Here is a 12054-nt window from a genome sequence, read left to right as displayed (position 1 = left end):
CGCGAACAAGACAGGTGCGGACACGAACCGAATAGCGGGTCAAAAGGGTCAGCTCGTTGCCTCTTAGCAAGTCCAATTGAAGAGGAGGAGAATCGACGCACCTGACACGGGTTCCCCATTTCTCCTAAGCATCCTGCTGGGAGCCCGCAGGACCCAACTCGGGACGTCTGACAAAGAGAGGGATCCTTTTAAGGCGGAGTGGAAATCTTCCATAAGACACCCCGGGCCAGGCCCGGGGTAGTGTCGGATTCCTACCGACTAAAACCCCTCCGCCGCACTGTCCCCGGGGCGGCATTGTTTAACACATTACTTCGCTCCCGGGGCAGTGGCCGCCCGGTGTTACGCGGCGGCAGCGACACCCTCTTACTCTCCGGAGGGGCCACCCCACTGGTGACCCCTCCGGGGTATCCTCCTAGACGTTGGGGGGGGGGTGCCAATCGCGCCCCCCCTATTCGTCATCAGTACCCTAACCCGTAGGTTGGGGTACGTGTCGCTCTGAGCCCATAGTGGCTCGCCGTATAAGGGGTAGCACCCCTTGGGCTCGCACGCCCTATTCAGCCAAAAGGCCTTGTCAGTTTACGTCACAACATGTAAGAACGCACAACATATAAAAAACTACACAAACCTATACAGGGCAGGGACAAGACATGATATGTACCTATGTACCTATGTACCTATTGACCTTCTTGCTCGTCCTTCCCTCATATTCCGTGGTCCATATTGCCCACGGTGAATATTTTCCTCTGCATGGTCCCTAGTAAACCCCCTCTAAATGCCTGTGGGCCCCCTAATCCTCCAGACCCATACCCTGTGTCCCATCTCAGGGCACCGGTGTGGGTATGGGTGTAGCTATCTCTCCTACACACTGCCAATTAGATCCGACAGTGTCCCCCCTTTAACGTGCACACACTCTTATACGTCTGTGCACGTGTTCGATACTAAAGCAAAGTGGATATTGTAAAGATAATATAAAATAAGAGGTAAAATAAAAATAAAATAATATAAAGACAAATGATAGAAGACAAAAGGGTGAAATCGAAGTAAAGTACAAAGTGACTCTAAGTTAGCATAATGTAGTGATATGAGATGGCATGAATAAGCTATAGTATTAGGTTTAGTTTTAATAGATGTGTGACTATAGACCGATATTGATCGCGATGCTTATATAGGTAGATAATTGTAGTAATTTATAATATAATAATAATACCATATTATTATTATTAATAATAATAATAGGATATCGCGTCTATGTGCTACCGTTTTAAGTATAGGACCTTGTGAGAAATGTATGCTGTTGACATAAAACAAAAGGAAATATATACTAAAATGTAGTGTATCATCTGTCTAGTGAAATGTGAGATATATCATTGTTAGGGGAGTAGGTTTGAAAAAACCTCGCCTAACGGTGGTCCGGATCGTGAGGGAAGGAACGTAGTGAAAAGAATACAGATTTTAATTTAATTTTCGCTTAGTCGAATGACTCGACTAAGCCTTTTATTTGTAACGTTTGAAACAGAGATTACATAATTTTGTCTGCCCGGCCAGACGCCGCTGCAGCTAATCCTGTTTGGTAAACCTGTAACAGAAAGAGACACGAATAGGCGTTAAATACCTGTTAACGTGAATCACGCTGTGTGTCTTACTTTCTTCCGCGCTCGTCTGGTCTGTGCTTGTCGCACCCAGGAGCGGGGATCTCAGCCGCCGCGATGCGCAGCTAAGCTAGTGGACTGTATGTGTGAGCGTTCCCGTTAAATCGGGAATCGCTTGCTTATTATTGTCGTGTACGAGATTTCTGCTCGTCTCATTTCACGACTGCAATTCTGACTGCAATTTAAGACTTTGTTGTATGACTGTCGCAGGAAAAGGTGATCGGAGGGAGGTTGTAAGGCTCCAACCTTTCAGCCGGTCCCCGGCCCTTCACCGCCTTCGTAAGTGCGTACGGCACTGTGTGGTGCAGGCTTGTCAACGGCTCGCTGCCGGGCATGGTGCGCGCCATGCTCGGCAGCGAGGAGAAGTGGAGGGCCGTGGACTCCTTCTGCGAAATCGTAATGTTGCAGAAGGAGACCGCGGGAAGGGAGCGCGAGCGTCAGCGGCGTGCTGAAGCTCGCGCTCGTTTGGTGGCGAGAGAGCGTCGCCTGGGCGTCAGGCGACGCAGGCGGCCCCCTCGGCATGGCGCATGACCCAGGCTGGGAGGGGGGTCCTGATAGGAGCCCCCTCCCGCCAGGCGGGGTAGGGTCGGACCGGATGGGGTGGCAGTGCCTCCTGTCCGGGTCCGGCGCACGGAGCGGCACCCTCGGTGGCCTGGTGCGGCCATGAGCTGCCGGCCTCCGAGGGGTAGAAAAGGGGTCGCGGCGGTTGCGAGTTGGGGCTCGCAGCCGCCACTAGACGCGGCCCCGGGACGGATGGCGGCAGGACGATGTGGCCTCGTCCTGCCGCTATGAGACAGGGCGATTACCGGGGGGACCGTTTGTCCCCCCGCGGGTGGGCGCAAAGCGCGGGCACGGGGAGGATACCGGAAGTATACTTCGAGCGATTCCCGGTATCCTCCCAAATCGTGCGGAAGGGTCACCGTGGGGTTTTTAGTGGGTAGGTCCCGCGCCCGTTATAATGGGCGCGGGGAATCCCACACACCCCTCCCGCCTCTCCCCAAAGAGGTGGGAGGGAGTCTTTCGAAGATTTTCCCCACGAAAAGGCTTGTCAACGGCGCCCTTAGGTCGACTTACGGTTGTGCCTGAGACCACGTTGCTTTGTCGGATGCTCCGTCCTACGCACAGGGACCGTACTCCCTGGAGATGTTTAGACGTGTCCTAGCTTTCGCCGATAGCTGGGGTTTAAAAAAGTGTCCCGCTTCGACTGGAAGACGGCAAATCCACCCAGGGTATTATTCACTCCTGTATGGTGGGTTCGAAGCCGTTTCTGACAGCCAATTGGAGGAAGGAGTTTGTATCTCGATCCTCTAGTGCACGATGATTCCACTCAGGGTTTCTTCCCACACCTGGATTATGGAGTCGTGCACTAAGAAAAGTGCGGAAAACCTCGCACCTATAAATTGGGATGAGCTTAGCCCTCTATCCCTGGGGAAACGATTGAGTCCACTCAGGGTTTCTTCCCACACCTGTTTATGGATCGATTCCCCGGAAGCACTCGAATTACTTCAAGCCTATTCCGAATTAAATAAGTCTTTTTACAGAGCTCGGTCGGGTACCGACTGGCTCGATACGATAACTCGTGAATAATTCTTTTACAGCTCCGAGGGTAGTCGAAGAACTCGACTCGGATCGGGTCGCTCGAATTATTCGTGTATTCGACTGCTGAGCGTGTTCGGATACCGAAGTGCTCGTGGCAGTGGTTTGATAGCGAGTGACGGACGAGCACGAGCTGCCAAAGTGAGCGCGTGAGTGGGGAGAGTCTTCCGTCACGCGGCGCTGTCGCCGTGTCTCTCGTCCGTCTCTGTCTATTATAGAGTTTTCGTACCTTCTCTAAACTCGGGCGTTTGAACCGCTTGTTTCAAAATTGAACGTTAATTAATCGTTCGCGTGACTTTGCAGAAAACCTCGAGAACCGTGTTTTTCTGTCCTCTAACATTTTGAATAGCGGACGCGTCGACCTAGAATCTTCCTGGTCGGTCGCGTAACCGAAAACAAACCGGGTAACGAATTGTTTCGGATTTAAATTAAATTTCGCATTTTATCGATATTTAAACAGTTTTCATATAATATGGAGAAAGGAAATTAGAAGGTTGTGTAACAAGTCGCCTACTGTCGTAGTCTAATACAATAAGTAAGATAGAATGAAAAGTTGCTAAAAGTAAGAGCTAGTGATGGTAGATAGAGTAAGTAGGTACTGTAAAATACAGGAGACAGAATAAAATAAATGGATAACGTAGAATAATATCCTATATATTGTAGTTTAACTAGTCAGACTAGTGAGAAAAGGCTGTATACGATGTTTTATACAGCTGTCAAAATAGCTAGCTGAAAATGTGTATGTAGCCCGAGATATGAAGTGAGATGTGTAGCAATATTAACGTAAAACGAAACTTAGTTAGCGTATGATAACATAGATAAAGTGACAATATTATAGAGTTCTTTAAGAGAAAGAAAGAAATATAAAAATAAAAGATAAAATAGGTAACAATAGAATATATGTTTAGAATAATTAAGCTGAGATAGTATAGACTAGAATAGTATAGACTATTTGCAAAGTGTATACACTGGCCAGATGTTTAAAATTTAAGGTGTAATAACGTGATGAATAATACTATAACTTAATGTGATAGAGTGTAGTAGGTTGTTATGATCATAATATAAACTATATAAAATTGAAAAGACTAGACCAAGTATAATATGTACGTTGCTGGGATTTTCTAAATAAATAAATGAATGAAAGAAATATGTCATAAAATGTAGTGTGGAGTGTATATAAAATCAGGGTAGTATGCAAAAACATAACTATGAGGAAATAAAAGTAAAATAAATAAATGGGACTAGAATGTGTACTACTGTAAAGTATAAAATTAAAATAAAATAAAATAAAATTAGAGTCATTTTAAAATCGAAAGACTAGACTGTTAACAGCGTTATTAAACAATTTTGTTAAAATAGGTGCGAGTTATTGTCGCTCTCACCCTTTAACGAGGTGTCCGAATTACGAGGGAGTGGGAATGTGGGGGAAAGTGAATGGTACACTTGTAACTTTCTTTCGCCTAGTCAAGCGACTAGGCCGTTTATTTAAAAATTGAAAATTAAAATAAAAACCCAAAATTAAATAAACAAAAAGAAGAAAGAAATTTATATTTATAAAAAAAACCCACCACCAAAAGAAAACCGGGCCGTGCCTCAGGCCACTACGGCTCTCGTCTCGGTCTTCTGCAACAAAAGAAACCGAAATTTGGTTGAAAATAGGTGACAACGCTCGTCGCGTTGTCTGACTCGCGTCAATCCACACGCTCCTGTCTCTGTTTATGATAAACAGGAGCGGGATTCCTTCACAGCGATACGCAACTGTGTTAGTGGACTGTATACTTAAACGTTTCTCGTGTGATCGAGAAACGTTCGACTGATTAAACGTTTCTCGTGTGATCGAGAAACGTTCGACTGCAGTTCTGGAAAATTTTTATAACAGCAGATGGGGAAGACAAGATTTGAGCCTCGATCTTCCCACTGCTGCTAGCTTGAATTTTGGCTGGAGGTGACAACAGTTGGAGGTTGTAAGTCTCCAAAATTGTCCACTCCGTGATTCCGTGTCGTTTCCTGGTCCGTACGGGACCGGTGTGATGCAAGCCCTTAACTGCGCTAGAAGCGTCTGAAGGTTAAGGTGCTTACACCACGGCGCCCTTTTGAACGTCGCTCTACACCGAGTGTCCGTACACACTGGTGATGAGTGACCGACGTTCGAGCTAATCGAATTCAGCCGAGAGCACCCAGGGAATGCGCCGAATAAAGGCCCCTATGGGGGTGGTACTCAAACTGAGATTTCGACCCTCGGAAACGACAATCCCACTCAGGGTATACGCCAAAAGGCCCCTATCCGAGTGGTTGAATCGCACAAAAGTTCAAGGAAAACCGAGAAGTTTTTCTCGGTTCTCGTTGCACGACAGCTGATTACAGCGGTACGTGCCTTCCACGCAACGGTGGCGACAATCGAACACTATTTAAATGTTACGACGATTGTTATCAGCCACCGGTTGTTAATGTGGGAAATCGCTTTTGATTTGAAACAATCGACACAACGGTGGCGATAATCGAACACTATTAAAGTGCACACACGATTATGATCAGCCACCGGTTGTTCACTGTAAATTGTTTCAATACTGCGTTTTTCCAGAACGGTTCTGTACACACAACGATCACTAAACTCACGAAACCGTGAGGTACGAAATCCGACTAGGTTAATTCTTTCGAATTTACCACAGTCTTAATCTCGTTCCGTTTCGGTTCTGTGGTGTAACTACACGATTAAACGAATTTAATTTCGCGTATACCGTGATCGCGGTGTTGGACTAGGTCGGCTTGGAAGAAGCGAACTCGTCGAGAACCAGATAGCAAGTGATTTTCGAGACAGACCCTCTTATCCGCGATCGCGAGAGGGGAAATTTTCTGTCTCGTATTAATTTTGAATCCTCTCTGTTATTTCGGCGTAGTAACACCGGTTCTCATGGAACCGTTACTGGGCCGATCGCGTGACTATTATCGAAGGTAAATTTGGATTTTTTCTACACGGTATTGCTCCCGAAGCAGGTTACGACGCAGAGAAGGCTCTGGAATGTCGCGAACACTGAGGACAACACCGTATAAGAAATGTCCCCTTTTTTCTATAGATCACGCGAGAATTTAACCGCCGTTTCTTAACAATGAATTAACGCGTTATTTAAACATACCGCCCCCCTTGCACGGTCCGTGCAATGAAAAGAGAAGCGGTAATTCGCGGTCATTATGCAGAGAGGATTTTTCACTTAATTAATAAAATTAAGTTACTTACTTTGACGAGGTCGGCTTGCTCGCGTTCTGCTGCCCTTGCAGCAGCTGGAGGGACGTCAGGACCGCCCGTGTCACCATGTTTTCCGGTGGCTGGTCCCCCTGGCGTTGTGCCCCCGGCCTCTGCGCCCCCGCCTGGCGTTTGGCCTTCCGGCGTTGGCGGTTGCGTTTCGCCGACCGCCCCCGTCCCTGCGGCTGCGGGGCCTCCTCCGCCGGCCGTTTCCTGGCTGCCGTTGGGGTGGTCGCGTCGGCGTGGGCGTTGGGTTGGGCGACCGGCGTTGTCGGCTCTTTTCCGGGGTGGAAATTGCAGCCGACAAGCCGGCCGCCTCGGGCCCACTTTAGCTCGAAGTGGCCGCCCTCCGCCGGGCACCGGTATCTCCGGGTGGTCCAGGGGATGTGCCCTGGGACCCGGATCATTTCGGGCCCCAGGTGGACATCGTAGGTGGGCAGCTGCCCCCTGATGGCCTGCTGCGGAGGTGATCGGGGCTGTCGACCAGTGGTCCGGGTTCTGGTTCCGGGGCGGTGGAGGTCGAAGGCCTCGCCTCCTCTGGGTCCGTCTCTGCCCCCTTTTTGGGGGCAAATACCTCCCCCAGTTGGAGGAGGCGCCCAAATTGGACCTCCATTTCGGGGTCCATGCGGTCACCTTCCACCACTGTCACGACACTCTCATCGCTCGACATTTGCACTTTTTCCGCACGAGAAGATACTACGAACTGAACAGATTCGGCCCGGGGATCCTGCTTTTAAAGACGAGGATCTCCCGGAATCGGGGATCGCTCCCTTCCTCAATCCCAGACGGGAAGGTAAGGGTATGGTTCCCCTCTGTTCGTAATTCTCACCTGAGATATGTAGAACGTGTGAGACAACAACATGTTTGTATCTATTGTCTTTCTCGCTCTACTCTGTCTCCTTGGCATGCGGAATTCGGGATACCTTATGTCCCGATAGCGTCGTCCTTGTTTATTGACGACGCGGACTCTTCCACGGGCAATTTACACAGACGTGTGATCGGACGTGTGTAGGTAGACTTGGCCGTGCGTACTTTTACTACACGCACGTGCCTGTCTCTGCCCGGAAAAATTTCCTCTATCCGTCCCATTTCCCATTGGTTTGGGGGGAGGAGAGGGTTTTGCACCAACACCAAATCGTTTGGTTTTAGCTGTGCGTGGGCGGTACGCCACTTGTAGCGATTCTGGAGGTGCGTGAGATAATCACGTGTCCAATGCCTCCAAAGTTGCTCATGGAATTTCTGAATCGCTCTCCAGCGTGTAAGCCGGGAAAGATTTTCAGTTTCCACTGACTCGACCGGAAGTGCATTTATAGGGCTTCCGATCAAGAAGTGGCCCGGTGTGAGAGGCGCATAATCCTCAGGGCTATCGCTTAAAGCGGCGATCGGTCGAGAATTTAAGCTCGCTTCGATCTTGCAGAGTAATGTCTGCATTTCTTCGCTTGTTGGCGCGAATTCGCCGAGAATGCGTTTGAGGTGATGTTTCACCGATTTCACACCGGCCTCTTGCATACCGCCGAAATGGGGTGCACTAGGTGGATTAAATTTCCACTTAATACCCCTTTGGCCGCACTTATTGCGCATTTCCGGTGTATTGTACACGATATTGAAATGTTCTCGCAATTCTCGATCCGCACCGACGAAATTCGTTCCGTTATCACTGAACATGCAGGACGGAACTCCTCGACGGGCTATAAATCGATCTAAGGCGGCCAAAAATGCACTTGTTGTGTAATCATGCACGAGTTCGATATGCACGGCTCTCGTAGCAAAGCAGACGAATACTGCTATATATGCTTTGTGAGCCGTTTTTCCGCGTCCGGCGGAGTCACGGACCCGAAATGGTCCTGCGTAATCGACTCCGCAGTTCGAAAAAACTCGTGCAGCGCGGCTGCGTTCCGGAATTAAATCCTGCATTATCTGCGTGGAGGCGTTTGCTTGCCATCTCACGCATCGAATGCAATTATGGATGACCGTACGCGCCGCATTACGACAACCGATGATCCAAAATTTTTGTCTCACCGTGTACATGGTTAATTGCAAACCCCCGTGCAACGTATCAACGTGGCATTGCCTGATTATCATGTTAGAAACATGATGCTTTGGCAGAATTATCGGGTGTTTTGTTTCCCATGCAATTGCTGCATTCTCCAGCCGTCCACCCACTCTCAAGACGTCTTTGTCGTCGAGAAAAGGGTTTAGGCTTTTTAACGGAGACTTTGCAGGAATTCCCTTCTGCTTTTTTAAGCTTTGGTACTCCTCCGCAAAGTGCATGCGTTGCAGGTAGCGCACAATTCTTTCTGCTGCACGCTGTAATTCCGGCGCTTCGACGATTTTGGCATCGAATGACCGTCGCTCGCCCTCCCCACGTCTTCCTTAATCGAAGACAGTAGGCGGTTACGCGAAGTAGCTTACTCCATTTGGAAAATCGGAATACAAAATCCCATTCCTTTTCCGGAGTTGCTACGAGGGTATGCGATACGCGTTTACCCTCCTCGGTCTCGATCGAAACAGGCGTTTTTGGCCAATTTTCTCTCGTTTTCCGAAGCCACGTCGGGCCTGAAATCCAGAGCTCTGACTGAAGGAGTTCCGCCGCGTCGACCCCACGCGAATTTAAATCCGCAGGGTTCGATCGCGTGGGAACATGATTCCATTCAGCGTTCGGGAGAATCGTCTGGATTTTCGACACGCGGTTGGCGATTACAACCTTCCATGTCGAGGCGTGCTTCCTTAACCAAGCTAGTGCAATCGTGGAATCTGTCCAGCAGATTATGCGGTCCACCTTTATTGAGAGGGACCGCTTCACGTGCAACACCAGCTCGGAAAGGAGTACAGCCCCGTTCAACTCCAGAACGGGGATGGACTGCGTTTTGATCGGAGCGACTCGCGTTTTTGCCATTAGCAACGTCGTAAAAACTTCGTTGCTTATCGTCGTCACGCGTAAATACGTGACGGCCGAATAGGCCGCGAGCGAGGCGTCGCAGAAACCATGCAATTCTATTGACACCGTATCAGCTCCGTAACGTATCCATCTGGGAATTTTTAATTCCTTTAAGCTGCTCCAATCCGTACAAAACGCGTTCCACGTTTTTTGCGTATTCGCGGAGATTTGATCGTCCCACTGGATTTTCTCCAGCCACTGAGACTGCATCAAAATCTTTGCGCGAATTACAACCGGCGATAGCCAGCCGAGCGGATCGAAGAGCTTGGCAATCTCCGAAAACAAATTTCTTTTTGTCATCGGTGTTGCCGACGGTTGGAACCGTTGGAGATTGAAATAGAAATAATCTCCAGACGGTATCCATCGTAAACCGAGCACCTTTAGTTCGGAGTCATCGAACAAAGTGAGGTCTACTGCGTGGGAGTGAGAGCTGTGGGGGATATTTCGCAATAATTGTGGCGAATTTCCGGCCCACTTTCTCAGCTGAAACCCACCTCCTTGCAGGAGCTCGCATACTTGCGTACGGATTTTCTCCAGCAAGGATTTATCTGGTGCTCCCATGAATACATCGTCGACGTAAATGTCCTTCTCGAGGATCGGAGCGGCAAGCGGAAATTTCTTTCCGTCCTGCTCCTTTAACTCGAGAAGGGTACGCATCGACAGGTATGGGGCGCACGCCGTTCCGTATGTGACGGTATTTAATTCGAACGCTGTCAGCTGTTCGTTTTCGGGTGCACTCCATACAATGCATTGGAAACGACGATCCTCTGGGGCGACGAGAATCTGTCGAAACATCTTCTCGATATCGGCCACCAGCACGTATTCGTACAAACGCCATCTCGTTAATACCGAGGTAATGTCGTTTTGTAACTTTGGACCTACGTGAAGGATGTCGTTTAGGGAGCGTCCACCTGCCGTTCTGCTGGTCGCATTGAATACGACCCGCAGTTTGGTGGTCGCGCTGTCCGTACGAATGACCGCTCGGTGCGGAATATAGAGTCTAGTTTGGTCAATGGGCTTTATGCGCGTCATATGACCTAACGACTCATACTCCGCTAGAAACTCTGCGTATTCTTTACCGAGGGTCGGGTTCGTGTCCAGTTTCCTCCTCAGCCTTGTGAGAGCAGAGAGCGCGATGTGGAATGAATTTCCCAACGCCTCCTCCGGTCTCGGGTAATTGAGGGGTAGTCGGACTACAAACCGACCTGTTTCGTTACGGGTAACGGTTTTTTGGAAGAATTCTTCGCATTCCTCCTCTGCTTTAGTGCGCATGGAGGTTGCGGGAATTTCTTCCATTTCCCAGAACTTTCGAACCGCTTGATCCAGCGTTTCGAGTACGGTGCAGTGCAGTGTCCGCACCGTGTTCTGAGCGCCGCCCCCTGCTTCTATCGGCCCGGATATTACCCAGCCGAATGCAGTTTCTTGGGCGATGGGACCTGCGTCGGTTCCTCGACGGAAACCGGATCGCATAATCTGCGCATACAGGTCCGCGCCGATCAAAACTTCAATGGTTTGATCAGACGTGGGGTCGGGGTCGGCGAGCGGTAGGTCATGGAACGCTTTGTTACCGAGCGTTCCTACCGATGGAGTCGCGTACGTCGTGATTTGAGACACGACATACGCATCTACCTCACACATCGGTTTCCTACCGTCTCTTTCGCCTAAACTCAGTCCGACACTGTATTTGATCGATTGGGTTCGGTCACCCCCCAGGCCCGTCACCGTGGCTGGGGTTTTCCTCCGCGCGAGCTTAAGGTCATTGACCAAGTTCGCGGCTATGAAGGAAGTTTCCGATCCCTGATCAAGTAGCGCGCGCGCGATTCGCGACGCACCATTTTTGCCGAATACTCGTACTCGAGCTGTCGCTAAAAGCACTGGCCTCGGTGCGCCTGTACCGAGAGCGGTACAATGCGATGTCGAGGCGGGTGTCGTTTTAGCACTCGCCGAGTAATTGGCCTTCGGCCTCGGTTTCGTAGGCCGGCGGGATGGGGCGTTTGAAAGCCTCTCCTCACGGTTGCCGAACTCAGGATTTGGTATCGGCTGATTCCGCTGAGGTTCCCGTTCTTGGTCGAAGTGCAGCAGGGGATGATGCATCCCGCCGCACTTCGTACATGCCGTCGAACTCCTGCATTTCGTCACCGTGTGGGTGGTGCCCAAGCATTGTAAGCACCACCGACGGTGTCTGACATATTGACTGCGCATTTTTGCAGTCAATAGCCCGAAATGGTTGCAGTTCGTCAAACCGTGCGGCCCGTTACAGAACCCGCACGGTTTCGTGGCCGGTTTTCCAACATGCCTAACGTTGTCTGAATCCGTTTCCCTTGGCTTTTCAGCCTGGACGTGTTCCATGACAACGTTGTGGCTTCTCACGTTTCTCGAAGCGGTGCCGTTATCGCGCACCGAGCTTCGATTGTGCGTGGTTTTTGTTGGAAGCCCCAGCGCGGCTTTTCTGCGCTCCTCGTTCATTGAGAGCAAGGCACGTGACCGTTTGTCAACGAACTTCCTTACGTCCTCGAACGTAGGATATTCGGACGAGAGGTCTAGCGTTTTTTGCCATTCCAGCTCCATTTCGGGGGTGAAATGTTGCTTCACCCAATGAGCGAGGAGCCAATCTCGTTGCTGTTCGGTGT

The 12054-nt window shown here is 49.8% G+C and overlaps 1 protein-coding gene across 1 annotated transcript; it reads right to left on the bottom strand.

The window, feature by feature from the left end:
• Positions 1-1519: 1519 nt before the first annotated feature.
• On the bottom strand, positions 1520-11992 carry LOC122404368. The gene is made up of 2 exons (XM_043408303.1): positions 9191-11992; positions 1520-1576 (listed from the first exon to the last, which is right to left on the bottom strand). The coding sequence occupies exons 1-2, from the start codon at positions 11990-11992 to the stop codon at positions 1520-1522; spliced, it is 2859 nt and encodes a 952-aa protein (XP_043264238.1).
• Between the last annotated feature and the right edge of the window lie 62 nt (positions 11993-12054).

Source organism: Colletes gigas, unplaced genomic scaffold (genome assembly GCF_013123115.1).
Source record: "Colletes gigas isolate AHSC1104 unplaced genomic scaffold, ASM1312311v1 Colletes_gigas_Sc00237, whole genome shotgun sequence".
Classification (NCBI taxonomy): domain Eukaryota; kingdom Metazoa; phylum Arthropoda; class Insecta; order Hymenoptera; family Colletidae; genus Colletes; species Colletes gigas.
Note: the sequence above shows the minus strand (reverse complement) of the source record. Positions and strands in the feature narration are given on the sequence as shown.

What these genes read in the sequence shown, in the direction of transcription:
- LOC122404368 (XM_043408303.1), bottom strand. Translation starts at nt 11,992, where the DNA reads ATGGAGCTGGAATGGCAAAAAACGCTAGACCTCTCGTCCGAATATCCT. An exon ending in AGCACGCCTCGACATGGAAG is followed by an intron (nt 1,577 to 9,190) that starts GTTGTAATCGCC and finishes TTTCTGTTACAG; the next exon opens with GTTTACCAAACAGGATTAGC.